Below are 18,009 nucleotides of genomic sequence, written 5' to 3'. Positions count from 1 at the left end.
AAATATGATCATTTTAATTTTTGAAGAAAACAAAAAATAAAACAAAAAATTTAAACATTATTGTTAACTGCATTCAATGACAGTTATGGTACTCAATGCCAGTTTCATAAAGCACAGTAGCAGTTCCTGGAAGACTCAAGATGTGATTGACGTTCAGAAAATAACTTCTAAATTTATATCACAATTGGCAAAAAGGCATAATATGGTACCATCCTTGTTTGAGAAAATGCAGAAATGCTTAACATAACAAAAACGTCCTTTTCACTGATAAAGGTCTGAGAATGCTTTACTCTACCAAATACTAACTATGGCTAATTAAGGGTAGACAAAAATGATGGAGAAACTCAGCGGGTGAGGCAGTATCTGTGGAGCAGAGGAATAGATGACATTTCGGGTCGAGACCCTTCTTCAGAATGATGTAGAGGTGGTGGGGGGGGGAGAAGAAAGGAAGAGGCGGAGACAGTGGGCTGTGGGCGAGCTGGGAAGAGGAGGGGAAGGAGGGAGAAAGCAAGGACTACCTGAAATTGGAAAAGTCAATGTTCATACCGCTGGTGTGTAAACTGCCCAAGCGAAATATGAGGTGCTGTTCCTCCAATTTGCAGTGGACTCACTCTGGCCATGGAGGAGGCCCAGGACAGAAAGGTCAGATTCAGAATGGGAGGGGGAGTTGAAGTGCTGAGCCACCGGGAGATTAGGTTGGTTATTGCGAACCGAGCGGAAGTGTTGGGCGAAGCGATCGCCAAGGCTACGCTTGGTCTCGCCGATGTAGAGGAGTTGACACCTAGAGCAGCGGTTGCAATAGATGAGGTTGGAGGAGGTGCAGGTGAACCTCTGCCTCACCTGGAAAGACTGTTTGGGTCCTTGGATGGAGTCAAGGGTGGAGGTAAAGTGACAAGTGTAGCATTTCCTGCAGTTGCAAGGGAAAGTACCAGGAGAGGGGATGGTTTGGGTGGGAAGGGACAAATTGATCAGGGACTTACGGAGGGAACAGTCTCTGCGGAAAGCCGAAAGGGGAGGAGATGGGTAGATGTGGCCAGTGGTGGAATCCTGTTGGAGGTGGCGAAAATATTGGAGGATTATCTGCTGTATGTGACGGCTGGTGGGGTGGAAGGTGAATACAAGGGGGTCTCTGTCCTTGTTACGAGAGGGGGGATGGGGAGTGAAAGCGGAGCTACGGGATACAGAGAAGACCCTGGTGAGAGCCTCATCTATAGTCGAAGAGGGGAACTCCCGTTCCCTAAAGAATGAAGATCTCCAATGCCCTTGCTTGGAACACCTCATCCTGGGTGCAGATGCGGCGTAGACGGAGGAATTGGCAGTAGGGGATAGAGTCCTTACAGGAAGCAGGGTGGGAAGAAGTGTAGTCCAGATACCCATGGGAGTCAGTGGGTTTGTAGGGAGAAACGGTAGGGAAATGTTGAAAATAGTCCATATGACATATGACAGTCCCGCCATCCCGGGAATTAACCTTGTAAACCTACGCTGCACTCCCTCAATAGCAAGAATGTCCTTCCTCAAATTAGAGGACCAAAACTGCACACAATACTCCAGGTGTGGTCTCACTAGGGCCCTGTACAACTGCAGAAGGATGTCTTTGCTTCTATATTTGATTCCTCTGTACCTGCATGCTTACTTTCATAGACTGATGTACAAGGACCCCCAGATCCCGTTGTACTTCCCCTTTTCCCAACTTGACGCCATTTAGATAGTAATCTGCTTTCCTGTTTTTGCTACCAAAGTGGATAACCTCACATTTATCCGCATTAAACTGCATCTGCCATGCATCTGTCCACTCCCCCAACCTGTTCAAGTCACCCTGCATTTTCATAGCATCCTCCTCACAGTTCACACTACCACCCAGCTTTGTGTCATCTGAAAATTTGCTAATGTTACTTTGAATCCATTCATCCAAATCATTGATTTATATTGTAAATAGCTACGGTCCCAGCACCGAGCCTTGCGGTACCCCACTAGTCACTGCCTGCCATTCTGAAAGGGACCCGTTAATCCCTACTCTTTGTTTCCTGTATGCCAACCACTTCTCTATCCATGTCAACACTCTACCCCCAATAACATGTGCCCTAATTTTGCCCACTAATCTCCTATGTGGGACCTTATCAAATGCTTTCTGGAAGTCCAGGTACACTACGTCCACTGGCTCCCCCTTGTCCATTTTCCTGGTTACATCTTCAAAAAATTCCAGAAGATTAGTCAAGCATGATTTCCCCTTCGTAAATCCATGCTGACTCGGACTGATCCTGTTACTGCTATCCAAATGTGCGGCTATCTCACCTTTTATAATTGACTCCAGCATCTTCCCCACCACCGATGTCAAGCTAACTGGTCTATAATTCCCTGTTTTCCCTCTCCCGCCTTTCTTAAAAAGTGTATACAGTATTACAATGTGTGTAATGCTCTCTTCGAATATGATGCATTGAATCAAGTGTACTGATATAATTTTCTTGGTAATAGCTCAGAAAGATGTCAAAACATTGTATGTTCTTAACCTGAATTTCAACATTAAATTGCTTTCAGTGTTTGGTTTGTCATTTGAGATTTATTTTATAGTTCTTCAATGGGTTCACTTTATTGTAAAGTAATTATTTGAATTAGTTCTGTATTATTGAAACAAAAATAAATTTAAATTTAATTTATCTTATTTGGTACCCAAGTTCCTTTAATTCAGTTAAATGTTGCAGGGGCAGGGGCAGTTTCAGAGATCAACGGTGCCAGCATGCCAGACTCAGCAAAATAAGAGGCAGTCAAGGCTGATACAAAACAAGGGTGTAACTTATAGAGGAAGGAAACCTGTTTGTATGGTAGTAAGTGGTCTTATTAACAGTTATGATTTAACTTTAGCATTTCTAATGCTATGTTCAAATTAAGCTGTTTCTCTGGTCAATTGCTTTGCTGGAATTCCACTTCTCCTGATCACGAGGATTTTGGGGATATGTGGTTAAACGCGTGTCTTAAAAGTTAAACGTTAAACATGCAAAGAAAAAATAGCATTTGGCTAATGCCTTTCATGACCCTGTGACCTCAAACAGTGCCAATGTGCATGGGTGACAGCATCTGCACTATTTAACATTTAAATTAACTCCAGAACTTGTTTTGAAAGAATCTAGAAGTTAGTTAAGAATGCCCTGGGCAGTGTTTAAATTTGACAACATCACACTGGAACTGTATTCCTTGTGATGTCAAATCTAACTGATGGAAGATTGCATAACTCATAGAATCTCATATGGTTCACTTCAGTCAAGTTGACTCCCAACTAAATTTGAAGTGTTAGCTAAAATATTATCAGCCATGCAGTGGAAACTGATTTGAGATGGAATTTGCACTCAATTCATCTAACTGAATTTTCTATGGTGTTGTTAATAATAAGACCAATTGCATGTTTCACCAATAATTTGATAACTGTTTTCTTGTATGTGGTTTGGGATTCAGGAAGATGCTATTTATGTAGAGATTAACAACGATGTTAAACTGGAAATCAAACGCGAAAATTATTAATGCAAATCGAAGATCTGCAGTTCCCTCCTACACATAATGTAAGAAAGATGCGAGTTGCGGCGTTAAGTTCCCTAATGTTTTTGCAAACTTTCGCATTTCGCTTGTAAATGTGTTTTTTTTTTCGTGTGTGAGCGGTTCCCCTCTTGGAAGGATGCAGTACAAGTTCACATGATAAAATTCAAAAGAAAGTGAAGGGGTCGCCGATTTAAATTAGAAGGGTTTTTTTTCACAATGACCCTGGGAACTGTTAAGACTTGCAGAGAGGCGCGGAGTCCACACTGGTCTCTGGGATCTGACGCTAGCAGCCGAGCCAAAGGGCGACCCTTGCCCGGGATCACAAACCCAGGTGTGGGAGCAGCCCGTGATTAACCTGCCCGTGAATAACCTGCAGCCGGTGATTCAGCAGCGTCGCCGCCGCCGCCGCCGCCGCATTCCCGGGGCTGGCGGAATCCGCGGCCGCCAAGTGGCATCGCCTCCTTTTTACAAGCGGAAAATTGCCAATTCAAAGGGAGATTGGGAGGGGGTAAAGAAAGTTGAGATGTACCATTGGCTTTATTTTTCAGATCATTTACGGTAACTTGCACTGATTGCAACACAAAAATTAATCTGGGACAGCGGGAGAAAGGAATTTGCTCTCTCCCTCATTTCGTTTGCACCACCCAGTGGAGCTGATGCGAGAACGAGTTACTCGCCTCTGTCGCTGAGTCCTCCCCTCAACCCACGTGCTTACACCCGCTCCTCATTGACAGGAGCCAGTGAAAAGCCTCTGGTCGCTGCGCAGTCTTTCAGTCTCAGCTCGCCTGGCTTGGCGGTTTTTTTGTGAAGTTCTTAGGCACGTTTTGCATCCCTGCAACTGGACACGTTCCCCCTTCTCCGGCTTTATATCCTTGCGTTCCCCCTCTTCCCAAACGTTGGATTGGGGGGTCCTAGTATTACTCTACATTGTCCTTTCAGCTGCTAAGGCAAAGTGTTTCCCTCCCACTACCCCCCTCTGCATTTTCCTCCACTCCTCCACATAACAATCATACCGTTCACCAGAGTTTTGCAACAGTTAAGAGGAGCTCGAGCCATAACGTGACTGCTAATTTGATCAACAGACTTCTGAACTTGTTCTTTAAAAAAAATTGATCTGGAAGTTCCTTCAAAAAGCCAAGGAGCGAGTGTGTTCTCGTGATGGGGATACGATGCTGTTGGAAATTTCTGCTGGGATGTATAGTAATAACAGGCATCGCGCTGGAAAAAGTGACGGCCCAACAATATCCAAGAGGATTTGAAGCACAAAGATTCAATCCAACTGAAATGAGGGAAGCAACCAACAGAATGAGGCGGAGAGGCCAGCATGATATGCTCAGAGGGTATACACCTGATTTTTTGTTTGTTTTTAATATTAAAATGCATAGATTTGAATATGTTTTAATTCAAGCTAATGTGGGGTGGAATATTAAGATAAATCATTGTAAATATTGTATTTTAATACTATTGCATTTTAATGTAAAGCCAGGCTTTCGCCTGTACTGTCACCAACCTGGATTTTACAGTATTTGAGCATTGGGTCAGTTCTTGGGTTTCCTGGATTTCTATGCAGAAATTCCCCTCGGGATATGTTTATATGTAACAATGATCAGATGCGTGTAGAATCAGTATTTAGCAGAAGTAAAGATGAAGGGAAATATAGAAAAGCTATAGATTAGTTGGCGAGTGTTCAGGTTTTATGTTTTTGGTGCTCAACTTTCGCAAGTGAGGATCATTTTCATCATGATACTAGACTTTCAACTACATTATAAATCAATTACAAGTTCATGGGCCAAGTCGGGTTTTAACTGTTACTGTCGTCAAAATTCTGAAATGAATGATACTTTTTTTTGCAATTGGAGTATGATTATTTAATTCACAGAATATACTTTATAGATTCAAGAAATACGATCCTCAACTGTGGGTTATCTCTGAGGAGTTGATCAGAGCAGATTGATTTCCAAGGTTTATACAGATGTGGAAGTTTACAATCATGGAAGAAAGTTGGGATTCGTTTAAACTTAAAAAATGTTTCTCAACGAAGAACGATTCCTTAAGATGAAAACTCTGTAGAACAAGTTTAATAATTCAAGTAATTGATTAACGTTTTGTACTCGGAATTGCCAGATTTATATAATAGGATAGCAGAAACCAGAAAACAATATTGTTTTTTGTCTTCAAAAAGTGGAACTTGTTTAATTTGCCAAGTTTCCATTCTTCCACCTACTACGTGCGTGATAGAGAGTTTTATTTAGGAAAATCAGTTTATTTTTATGAGTAAAATTGTGTATGAATTTATTCTTTGTTTCTCTGTTGGCTGTAATTAAATTAGAGTTCGGCATGCTGTGTTGACCGTGAAGTTGGTATGCTGTGCTGTTGAAAGTGGTTTGTTTAAAGTGTAACTTTTTTTGAATGGTTTTGATTTTCCATATGTGCATCATAGGCCAAATGTCTGTGGATCTCGATTTCACTCCTACTGCTGCCCGGGGTGGAAAACGTTACCTGGCGGAAATCAGTGCATTGTCCGTAAGTGCAGTTGTACCTAATCACGTGACACGTTTTTTCATTATAAACTGGGATGTGATATATGGTGCAATGCAATAGTTTGAACATATGGAAATGTTTAAGTAAAATATATGCAGCTTGTATAAAACATCTGAACACAAACGTGCAAAAGTCATGATGATCTGTTCATGTATTATCTTTGTTATCATAAGGCTTTTAATTTCTCGTAAGCCATTATTTTCACCATAGAGCTTGGGTTAAGTTTTCGGTGCAGATGGGAAATTATAATTTGTAGTTGAACAGCCACAGCAAACGTTCTCCAATGTCAAATAGAATCAAAGGAAGACAAGGAACCCAAACTAAAATTTGAGCACCTGGATGTTGAGACATCAGTTTTGGGAATTGCATTAGCCAGACTGTGCTTGTGTTTGGAATGCAGACAGCCAGAAATGTGTATCAATCAGGATAACCAAATACTGTAGTTGGGTGGAACTGCACTTTTGTCATCTATATGGCGTTGCAACAGTTAAATTATTGGACAAGTAAACCACAGACCCTGATAAATAATTGAAGAACAGAGTTCAGATCCCACTACGACAATTTTTTTTTTTTTTTTAAACAATCTGGTCATTGGTAATTATGACCACAAAGATACATTGTTCTAAAAACTGACTATTCATTGATGTCCTTCCAGGGAGGAAGTCTACCATTCCTTTCTAATCTGGCCTATATTTAAATCAAAATTCACCATTAATTGCCCGAAAAGGCATGCTGATTCAGGAGGCAATTGAGGAAGGGAATAAATTCAGGTAGTCCCAGAAACTTGGTGATGTTCAAAATTAAACGTCAGAAGCAACTACATAAATAAAAATTCAGGTTCATTTTTATAGGTCACTAGACCAAGTGCAGAACCATTGGGTCTGTTCTCCCAACGTGTGGGTTGGGGGGGGGGGGGGGGGGGGGGGGGGGCGGCATGTGGTGTCACACATACTAACTACCCCCCCGCACACATGCAAACTACCTCCCTTGATATTATATTAATATTATTAATTTGCTCCTTTCGCCCCATAACCACCATATCCACTGACGCCTAGCCCCCAACTCGCAGGCGCATCAAGAAAGGGAGGGGGGTAAAGAGAGAATGGGGAGAGACAGAGAGAAAGGGGCAGAGACAGAAGGGCAAGAGGTGGGTGGGAGGAGAGGGATGGTGGGGGAGGAGGGGTGAGAGGGCGCCTAGGAGAGGGGGGGGGGAGGGGAGGGGGAAGGGGGGAGGGGGGGAGGGAGTTTAGGGGAGGGAGGGGGGGGGAGAGGGTTATGGAACAATGGAATCAAGAACCTGGGGGGGGGGGGGGCAGGAGGCAGTTGGGCCAGATGCAAAGGCATTGTGAGGTCAGCAGCTGGGCAACCTTCATATTTAAAAAAAAAAAGTCAGTTTGTTTATAAATTTTAGAAAATATCTTGGGAGATAATTGACCAAATGTCTAGAGGGTTGGATTTTTGAAATCATAAGGAAATTTTCTATCAGAAGATGTAATAATTTAACTGTTATTGTAACGTCAGCAGCTGGGCAGCGATGGCGTGAGATGGCACTGTGACTCATGCAGCAGTTTGATTTTAGTGGGATCACGTGAATGTTCCAATCCCCCACCCCTGTCCCATTGTGATGTCATATATGTAAATGAGATCCATTGTGATTGAACATCTGTGAGGTGGCACTGTGACTCGTACAGGTTTCATTTTAATTTTTTTTAATGTTTTGTGAACAATTTAATTCAAAATATGGGGAAATAATTCACCAAATCTAGAGAGGAGTGGATTTCTGAAATCATAAGTTAAATCCCTACAGAAATATGTAAAAATCTCTGGGTTTTGGCGCCTGGTTTTCGAGGAAATACGTTTCAAAGGCAAAAACACACGCACACGCACACGCACACGCACACACTCTTAAAAGTATACTAGACCAAGTGCAGACCAGTTGGGTCTGTTTCCACAACGCGGGGGGGAGGGGGTGAACTGCGGCACACACACACACACACACACACACACTTAAAAGTATACTAGACCAAGTGCAGACCAGTTGGGTCTGTTTCCAGGGGATGGGGGGGGGGGGGGGGGGGGGGGGGGGCGGGGGGATAGAGGTAGGGGGGGGTAGTGGGGGGGGGAGATAGTTAAGGGGGGGGGGGGGGGGGGGAGGGGAGGGGGGAGGGCAGGAAGGGGGGGAGAGAGGAAGGGTAGGGGGGGGGGAGGGGATTAGAGGGGCGAGACAGAGGTGGATAGAGAGGGGGATGGGGGGGAGGAGAGGGGGGGGGGGAAAGGGAGGGGAAGAGGAGAGAGGGGTAGCGGGGAGTGGTGCAAGAGAGGAGAAGGGGGGCGGGGGGGGGAGATGGGGTAGGGGGGGGGGGTGAGGAGGGAGGGGAGAGGAGGGAGGGGAAGGGGAGAGAGGGGGAAGAGTGGAGGGAGGGGGATAGTGGTAGGGGAGGGAGGTAGGAGGGGTAGGGGGATAGAGGTACAGAGGGGTAGTGTTGGGAGAGAGAGGGGGGGAAGGGATGGGAGAGGAGGGGGGGAAGAATGGGGAGGGGGGAGAGAGGGGGAAGAATGGGAAGAGGGGTGGGGGGAAGAGGGGGAAGAGTGGGGAAGGAGGGGAGAGGGGTAGGGGGAGAGAGGTGAAGAGGGGGAGTGGGTGGAGAGAGACGGGGAAGGGATGGGAGAGGGGAGAAGGGGGAAGAATGGGGAGGGAGGTGGAGAGGGGTAGGACGAAGAGTGGGGAGGGAGCGGATGGGGGGGGGGTGGGTGGAGAGAAAGGGGGGGAGAGGAGGGGGGGAGAGGAAGGGAGGGGGGGGGAGGGGGGGGGTGAGGGGGAGAGAGGAAGCGTGAGGGGCGGAGAGGGAGCAGATGGGAAGAGGGAGTGAGGAGAATTTGAGAGGGGGGTGCGCATCGTCAGAGGTGAGGGCTGGTTATCGAACGCAATAATCTGCTCACTGTGCCTGGGAGAGAGAAAGGGAGAGCGAGGACAGGGCAGCCGATGGAGAGAAGAAGGGGGGGGAGAACTCTGCACTTCAGACGCCGAGTATGGGGAGGGTTGGAGCGGGGGCGGAGTGGGGGAGAGAGGTGAAGGGGGGGGGTTGGAGCGGGTGTGCATGAGTCGAGCAGCGGGCTGTGAACGCTCGTTCTCTCAAAAGAACCTTTAGCCGCTATGGGATCTTTGGTTATTGTAGATCAGTGCATGTTCCTTTAACCATAGTGACCTCCCGTATTACTAACCACTCCCCATTGTCTCCAGTATAATTGTAGTGTCCCCACCGACAGTCATTTTACAGTTATTTCTGCGCAATTTGAACAACGGGGAGGGTTGGAGCAGGGGGGAGTGTGAGGGCAGAGAGAGAGAGAGGGAGAGAGACAGAGAGAGAGAGAGACAGAGAGAGGGAGAGACAGAGAGGGGAGAGACAGAGAGACTGCTGGCGGGCGTGGGGCGGCTTCTTTTTGGACCCGGTCAAGGCCCCATCCAAAACCCCATGAAAAATGGCAGCGTCCTTGAGGCAGAGGTGGGCGTCAGCAGCCGTTATGGTCGCTGGCCAGCAGGAGGCGACAAAATGAGTGAGTGGGGGGGGTGGAGGATTTTATTAAAAAATGGGTACATAAAAAGAACAAATGTTTTGAGGAGTACAAAATTGGATGTAAAAGTGAATGAGCTAGCGACATGGAAAAAATGATGTGCTGGTGTAGCATGGAATCAAAGGCCGAATCTGGCGCCCACACAAGCCCACACACACGCCCACACCCACACACACACACTTTTAATATATAACTAGACCAAGTGCAGACCAGTTGGGTCTGCTCCCCCAACGCAGCCGTTCCCTACCCGTAGCCCCCATGGGAGACGTGGTCCTCAAACTCAAGCGGCTCAGGAATCGGCAGTGCGGCTGTTTTTAAATGCCGTCTTTGAGGCAAGATGCGGGCGCCAGCAGCCGTTATGGTCGCTGGCCAGCAGGAGGCGACAAAATGAGTGCATGGGGGGGGGGGGGGGGGGGGGGGGAGAAGGATTTGATTAAAAATGTGTACATAAAGACGCATTTGGAATGAAAAGTGAAATCTCTACCGAAATGGAAAAAATCAGGGCGTTTGTGGGTCGGGTGTTGACGTAGCAACAAATCAAAGGCTGTCAGCCACAAGTCAGAAACACACACAGCCAGACACACACACAGTTTTAAATATAGATAGATAAATAGATATGATAAAATTCCCTTTGCGGAGTTTGGGTATTGGAAGAGCTAAATTGGTTCTAAAATGCATTCGCATTTGCTGCCCAAGTTGTGCAATTCACCTTATCGATAAAGTACATGAAGTTGATAGATTGTGATTTCAACCAACAATACGCAGTAAACAAGCCAGTGCCATTTATTAATCTTGCACAGCTGTACATGCATTCAGCGATAGAACACCTGCCAACTCTAGTTTAAAAAAGGATTATCACCTACTTATAAATTAGTTTATGATTGATATTGACTAGCTTATGAGTTGGTACTCTCTATGGTTCTTTTATTGTGTCTAGAGTATGGTATGTCAGATTTTGAATTTGACCAGTTTTCTACATTAACCAATAACTTCTAAACAAGCAAGTATTCGTGGAAATTCCATTTGAAAGGCAAAATTATTGGGAGAATAAGTAGAAGACACACAACAGTATATGTTTACTAGACGAAGTGGGACCCGTCGGGTCCCAGTTACAGGGGGGGGGCTGGTCCCCCAACGCAACCCATTCCCCTAAGCAATATTCCACCACTCACCGGTTCCCCCAATGCAATATTCCACCACTCACCCATAACCCCTAACTGCGCAGGCACGGCTCATTTCCCCTCATCTCTCAGCACTCCCTCCCTCTCCTCTTCATGTGTGGGAGGAGGGGAGGGAAGTGGGGTGTGCGTGTCTGGGTGGGCGAGTGTAGGAGGTGGGAGAGGGTGGCGTGTGTGGCGGGGGGCGTGTGTGGCGGGTGGTTTGTGTGTGTGTGGGGGGGGGGGGGTGTGTTATGTGAGAGGGGTGTGTGGGTGGGGTGTATGTGGTGGGGGGAGGGAGGGGGGGAGCAGCGAGCATTGTGGAGTCGGAGGGTGGGGGCAGGGGGGTTGTTGGGGGGAGGGGTGTGAGGGTGGGGAGGGGGGGTGTGGGGGAAGGGGGGTTTCGGGGGCGGGGGGCGGTGGTTGGGGCGGGGGCAGTTGTGAGGGGGGAGTGTTGTGGCAGGTGGGGGGGTGAGTGGTGTGGCAGCAGGGGGTTGTGGGGGAGAGGGGCGTGTGGGTGGGGGTAGAGGGGAAGGGGCTGGTGCTGGTGGTGTAATGGGGACTCACAGCGGGCGCTGATCGCTGGTCGTTCTCCTCCACTGAAATCAGAGCCTCCGCTTTCCGTTTGGCGACATCTCCGACTCCACACCGGGCTGGGCTGCTTCCAGTCCCTCCAAAAATTGTGTCCAGTTAGAGACCTCTGCTGGCCACCTACAGTGCCCCTCGGCTCCAATAAAGGTTCGATGGCGCAGGAGGGGCGGACCATCCTGGGGAGTGATAGGATAAGAGACCAATCCGTGCGGCGCTGACTGGCAGGAAAGGAGATCGATCTGTGCATGTGTGGTTTTTCGGATTTTTAAACCTCGCTAACGTTTACAATACGCCATCAATCGGAACGAAACTTGTTGCACTTGCAGCACTGCAGAACGGGGAGTGAGCTGGCGAAAAATCATAGTGCTATCGTGTACCGTTTTTACGCAAATAGAAAAACGTTTCCACCTGGGGAGTGAAAGGTATAATTCTGTATCTGAGAAACAGTGCAGAACAGTATGTAAACCTCAGATGCACCATCAAAAGCATTTTATTGAGATGCATCACAGCATGGTTTAGGCAGAGAATTGTGGATGCAGCCCAGACCATCACAAAAACCAACCTCCCTCCATCAACACTTCAGGCTGTCTTTGACCCCGGTCACTCCCTCTTCTCCCATCAGGAGAAAATGTTCTTTACCCCCTTTTGATCCACCGGCTTCTATAAACTTATACTGCTTCGTGCGTCTTCTACTTATTCTCCCAATAATTTTGCCTTTCAAATAGAATTTACATTATTTAGAAGTTATTGGTTAATGTAGAAAACGGGTCAAATTCAAAATCTGACACCATACTCTAGAAACAATAAAACAATATTGCAGTTTGCATACCGGGCCAATTGATCAGTGGATGATGCAGTCAACCTAGGCCTGCACTTCATCCTCCAGCACATAGACTGCTAGGGGACCTATGCAAGCATTTTGTTTGTTGATTTTTGCTGTGCATTCAACACCATTGTGCCAGAGCTACTACACTTCAAACTCTCCAAGTTAACTGTGCCTGAACCCCTCTGTCAGTGGATTACCAACTTCCTGACAGACAGGAAGCAGCATGTGAGTCTGGGAAAGCACATCTTGGACCCGCAGACCCTCAGTATAGGAGCACTGCAAGGCTGCGTACTCTCTCCCCTCTACTCTTTCTACACCAATGACTGACCTCCACTGACTCCTCTGACAAGCTTCTCAAGGTTGCGGATGACACAACCCTGATTGGACTGATCCAGGATGGGGAGGAATCTGCCTATAGACAGGAAGTGACACAGCTGGCGTCTTAGTGCCTTTGTAACAACCTGGAGCTCAATACTCTTAAGACAGTGGAATTGATAGTAGACTTTAGGAGAGCTCCCCCTCCCCTCCCCCCACTCACCATCAACAACACCACAGTCACATCTGTGGAGTCTTTTAAGTTCCTTGGAACCATCATCTCCAAGGACCTGAAATGGGGGGCCACCATCGACTCCACAGTCAAAGAGGATGTACTTCCTGCGGCTGCTGAGGAAATGATGGTCCAATTCTATACTGCCATCATAGAGTCTGTCCTCACCTTCTCCATCATGGTCTGGTTTGGCCCAGCCTCCCCCCCCCCCCCCCCCCCCCCCCCCCCCCCCCACCCCCCTCCTCCTCCCCCTCTATATCATAACATAGTTTGCCGTTCTCTATATCATAAGGAAGTGTCTGGTGATTTCCATTTATAAAGTTTATGCATTTCTTATGTCTTGTTGGAAAGTAATATGTGGAGCGTACACACGGTTTCTTGAAGATTGCAATTTACCCCATGGTTTTTGGATGGCATTTTGCCACACCTGTCTCTGTGTGGTTACCATCTGTAAAATTGTAAGTGTTGGACTGAGATAATTATGGTCACTTATTGTCCGCTGTTGTGGCGATGTACAGTGCTTCATGCATACCCATACCTAGCATTAGAACATAGAATTGTACAGCATTGGAATGGGCCCTTGATGCTAAACATGATGCCAAAATGAACTGATCTCATCTCCCTGTACATGATCCATATCCCTCTATTCCCCGCACATGCCTATCTAAAAGCCTCCACAACCAACTGGCAAAGCATTCCAGGCCCCTCATTATTCTCTATGAGGGGGAAAAAAAAACTTGCCCTGCTAATCTCCGCTAAACTTTCTTCCTCTCACCTTATACCTATGCCTTCTAGTGTTGGACATTTCCATCTTAGTATTCTGGGAGTAGTCATTATGCCTTCATTATTTGACAACTCTAGTGTGATTTGCATTGGAGCTACCATGACAAGCAAAAGTGTGGCTGCTGAGAAAGAAGGACATTTTGCATGTGGTATGGTTCTTTAGTCTGGTGCATCACTAACACGTGGATAGAACGAATGTTGTGTTACCAGATAGTGTGATTGGGCAGATAAATGGTCTGCTCTGGCAAGATGCAGAGTAAATATCAGTAACCTTTGGAGTGCTGAGGCATCTTGTGGTTGAAAATGGCAAAGTGGTAAATAGGGAGGTAAGGTGGCATTTCTTATGTCTGCTTACATGGGCCAAGGCATTGAGTATAAGAGTTGGGATCTCGTATTGCATCTGTGGAAAAAAAAAACATTGGATGAATCACTCTTGGAGTATTGTGCACACAACAGAAATGATGTGTAGGCAGAAGAGATCATCGGTTTGTAAAGGTTTATAATATTATGAGGGGCAATAAATGAGGTTGTTTTCTCAGGGCATTCAAGTCTAGAACTGGAGGGCACAACCTTAGGGTGAAAGATGAGTTATTTAGAGGAGCATAGAGGGATGCAGACCTAATATAGGCAAATAGGATTAGTCTAGATAGACATTATAGTCACACGGTGGGCCAAAAGGTCCTGTTTTTATGCTGTACCATTCTATATTTCTATGGGTTTTTTTCTGTCTGGCCGATTCTAGAGTAGCCTGGATGAGCATCTCAAGATTTGTAATGGCCTCTTGTACACTGTACAACCTTGTCATCTTGAGGGTTTACTCTTTACCATCAATTATATTCCAATCAGCTGCTGGGAAAGAAGAGGTGGAAAAGGAGGTTCCTAAATATTTCCTTTCTATTCTAGTTATCTTGTGTTTGACTGCAATTATAATAATTACAACTCCAATTCATTCTTTATCAATTGTCCTTGTACTTTCTGGTTGGCCATAATGTCAAAGTAAAGGACAGCACAAAATTAACAAAGCAAATCAAATTTATAATCTTACAATGTATGACTGTGGTTTTGTTGAACCGGGTGTTCCTACACAGTTATCCCAGTGGTCTTGACATGGGTGGTAGAAAGCTGCTGACTTTCAGTGCAAGCAATTGCAGATGGCCTTGGCGATTGGGTTACTGGTGTACTTGCTGGGATGTGACATTTGAAGATTCATTCACTGATGTTGACCAGGGATGTGAGGTAATTGAATTTCTTGCATCAGATCCCTGGGACTTGAAAACTGCCTATCTCATGTCGCAGATTTTTGAATGTATGTCACTGATACAATATGGGAAATCTTCTGATCCAACATAAGTACTAATGCCCTGACATCCTGCATTGTCCCCATGGAAGTCCTGCTATTCTGTGCAGATTTGAACTTAAGCTTATGATGTTGCCACTAGTTTAACAACTTGGGCTATACTGGGGAACACAAACTTCTCAGTCAGTTTATTTCTATTAATGTTAGATAAGCTTTATTTTAAAAAGTGAAAGAGTGATAAAAGTGGGTGGAGATACCACAGGGAAGCAGAAATAAGTGGTTGATGCAAATATCTGTTGTGAAGGTTATCTTGCAGTCAGACATGACATCAAGTTTGTGGCAATTTGGTTCTGTTTCAGGTAGTTGATAATAAATCAATAGACTAATGGAGTTTATAGCAGGATAACAAGTTGAGAGGGGAAATGTTTAAATGAGAAGTGTAGGAGAAGTCTTGTTTTCATAGTTGGAATATACAGGAATTAGAATGTTGGACAAGCAGTCTGATTAAATAGAAACTTTGGGGTGTCAATATAGGTGCTGTTGAAATGTAGTCAAGTGTCATAATCGTGGATGTACAAAATGAAGATGTTTTTAGATGTTTCCGAGGAGCAGGAAGAGGGAACTGGTGAGGGATGGCAGAGGAATGTTGCATTGGTATGGTGTTTGGGGTCATCGGGTGCAAAAATAGATTGCTGTGACAGCAGATGTAGTGGTGTTGGTGTGTGACTGAAAGTGAGTAGAGATGATTATTTGTAAATAAAATTGGAACCGGGTGATAAAGTCTTGCATAGCTGGTTGACAGAGGAGCTTTGTCAATCATGTCAAAAGCCAAGCACAAGTCAAGAAGGGAGGGATTCTTTGTTTTCATAATCACAGACTGTGTATTTAATGACTATGATAAGAGATGGGATGTGGGCAGAAACCTAGTTCTATGTTTATATTCTAATAATGTTTGGGCATGGGTTTGGAAGGAAAAAAACATTCAAGGACTTTGGGTATCTGGAGATAAGATTCTAGTTTGTGATGACACATGATCCTTGTAGACTGTTAATGAAGATAGATTTAAAGGAGTGCTGCAGAGTGCTAGATCTTTGAAAATATGAGTCCAGTGGGAGATCTGGAAGGGATGGACAAAAAGATTAACAGGGTCAAAGGGGCATGATGCCATGATCCACATATTATGTGGCCAACAAATTATCAGAAATTTACATTTGTAAACATATACTCCTTACTTCAAGTAAAATGTCAACATACTAACATTAATATCAATTTCTCGTGTGGGCTGTGGAATAAAGGGCCTGTCAAGCACGACCACATGTATTTCAATTTGGCTTTAGACTTTCAATGTAGTTCAACACATTGAATGAAAATGTTTGTTTTCTGTAGAGGCTCTCAAGTATTTTGGAAAGTCTCATGCCAGTTCCAAGTGGCTCAAGGCCACAAAACAATCTATTGCCTTGGTGCTCATTTGTTAGAGTCAGTGAACATGATGAGAAGGGTTTTAAAAAAAAAAAATGTTTTTATACCTGGCTGATATAGTGGATGGAGTTCAGGGCTGGCATAAGTTACCTGTGCAGTTTTATAGGACCTGAATGTGATGTTTGCTCAGGTGTGAATTAACTTTTTTTTCTCTTTCCTTGCATAATTTTTTAAGCATAGTTTTTACTGAATAGGTTATTGGGCATATTTGTGTCAATTTTTGTTGGCTTTTCAAAGGTTGAATATGTCAAATTTAAATTATGAACTAAAAGCAGAGAGATTAAGGTGAAAATGAGGCAAAGGATTAACATAATTAGTGAACAGTTGTGATATTCAGCGAAATGCTCACCTAATCTGCATTTGGATTCCTTAAGGCAAAAGTAATAGAATGTAGAAGTAATACTCAATACATAGTATACTACATAAAAGTATCACAATTTATTACTCTCAGATGGAGAATATGCGAGCCCCAGGCAATGGAGAGGGAGAACATGAAAATAGTTGAATCTCTTAGGCTCGTACAAAGAGGTGTCATGGAATGTTATGAACAGTCTTTCCACAGATATTTAGAAAATATTTAAGGTACTGCAATTTCAATATTTTATGCAGCACCAGGAGGAAACCCATGTGGTCACAGGGAAAATGTGCAAACTCCACATACAGCATCCAAGGTCAGGATCAAACCTGGGTCTCTAGTGCTGTGCGACAGCAGCTCTATCAGCTGTGCCACTGTCGCTAGTGTGAACAGAACAAATAATGGGGTGTCCCTTATCCATGCTGAGATATGTCTGGGGGAGAGATTTATTGTCTGCTTGGTATTGATAGATGAGAGAGATGTTGACTGCTTTGGAGCTGAATTTTTAAACCAGATTGCAGTATTGCTGATATTACTACTATTACTTGTCCAACATTCTAATTACAGCTATATTACTGATATTGAGTAGCACATTTATTGCTACTCAACAAGAGAATAACTTATTTCAAAACATGAATTGTCTGGTGCAATACAATGCAAATTATGTATATCAAGTAAAAGAAAGAGATTTGGGGGAAAGTGAGAATGTCTTGGGTGTAAAGGTTAGAACAAAGCTTGTTTGTTTTACTACCTCATCATAATTAAAATTGATTTATTTTTAATGCCAGAGATTGGTTTGCAGTAATCAAGATTGCTTTCCTTAAATTTTCATTTATATTGTAATGCCTAAAGGGCCTGTTCCACTTAGGTGTCATTTACGCGGCATCATTTACGTGTCACGACGCTTGCATCATGTGCTGCGTATGGTGCGCATATGGCGCGCATGGTGCGTGGTGACGTAGGCAGTGTCGCGCATGGCGCCCCAGGATTTTGGGATGTACAAAATCTTTGCGTGCCATCTGCGTGACGCACAAATGATGCTCAAGTGGGACAGGCCCTTAAGTCTTTAATTTTCTTGCATGTCTAAAGCCATTTAGTGGTGAAATGCCACAGTGTCATAACCTTTTAATGTGGAATTTCCGTGGAAAGGTCTAGTGCAGCACACCGTCTGGAGCAGTAAGATAACAGCTTATGTATGAGACTGCTATTAAACAGAAGCTATATATTGCTGTATAAATTGCTTCTTAATAATGGTGAGCAACAATACCCTCCCTGCCAGTTACTTTACCATCAAATCTGAACCAATATATAATCAAATTCAAGAAACATTCT

General features: G+C 44.7%; 1 protein-coding gene across 1 annotated transcript in view; it reads left to right on the top strand.

Moving 5' to 3' along the window:
* The first annotated feature begins 4,122 nt into the window (after positions 1–4,122).
* Positions 4,123–18,009, top strand: part of LOC129695673 (fibrillin-2-like) — a 296,346-nt gene continuing 282,459 nt past the window's right edge. Inside the window, exons 1-2 of the mRNA XM_055632838.1 lie at positions 4,123–4,868; positions 5,969–6,051. Of these exons, the coding sequence (XP_055488813.1) occupies positions 4,687–4,868; positions 5,969–6,051 (265 nt within the window). The 5' untranslated portion in view covers positions 4,123–4,686. The remainder of the gene's footprint in view (positions 4,869–5,968; positions 6,052–18,009) is intronic.

The sequence above is a fragment of the Leucoraja erinacea genome, chromosome 3 (assembly GCF_028641065.1).
Source record: "Leucoraja erinacea ecotype New England chromosome 3, Leri_hhj_1, whole genome shotgun sequence".
In the NCBI taxonomy this organism is placed as follows: Eukaryota; Metazoa; Chordata; class Chondrichthyes; order Rajiformes; family Rajidae; genus Leucoraja; species Leucoraja erinaceus.
The sequence above is the reverse complement of the archived record's forward strand: the minus strand, read 5'-3'. Positions and strand labels throughout refer to the sequence as shown.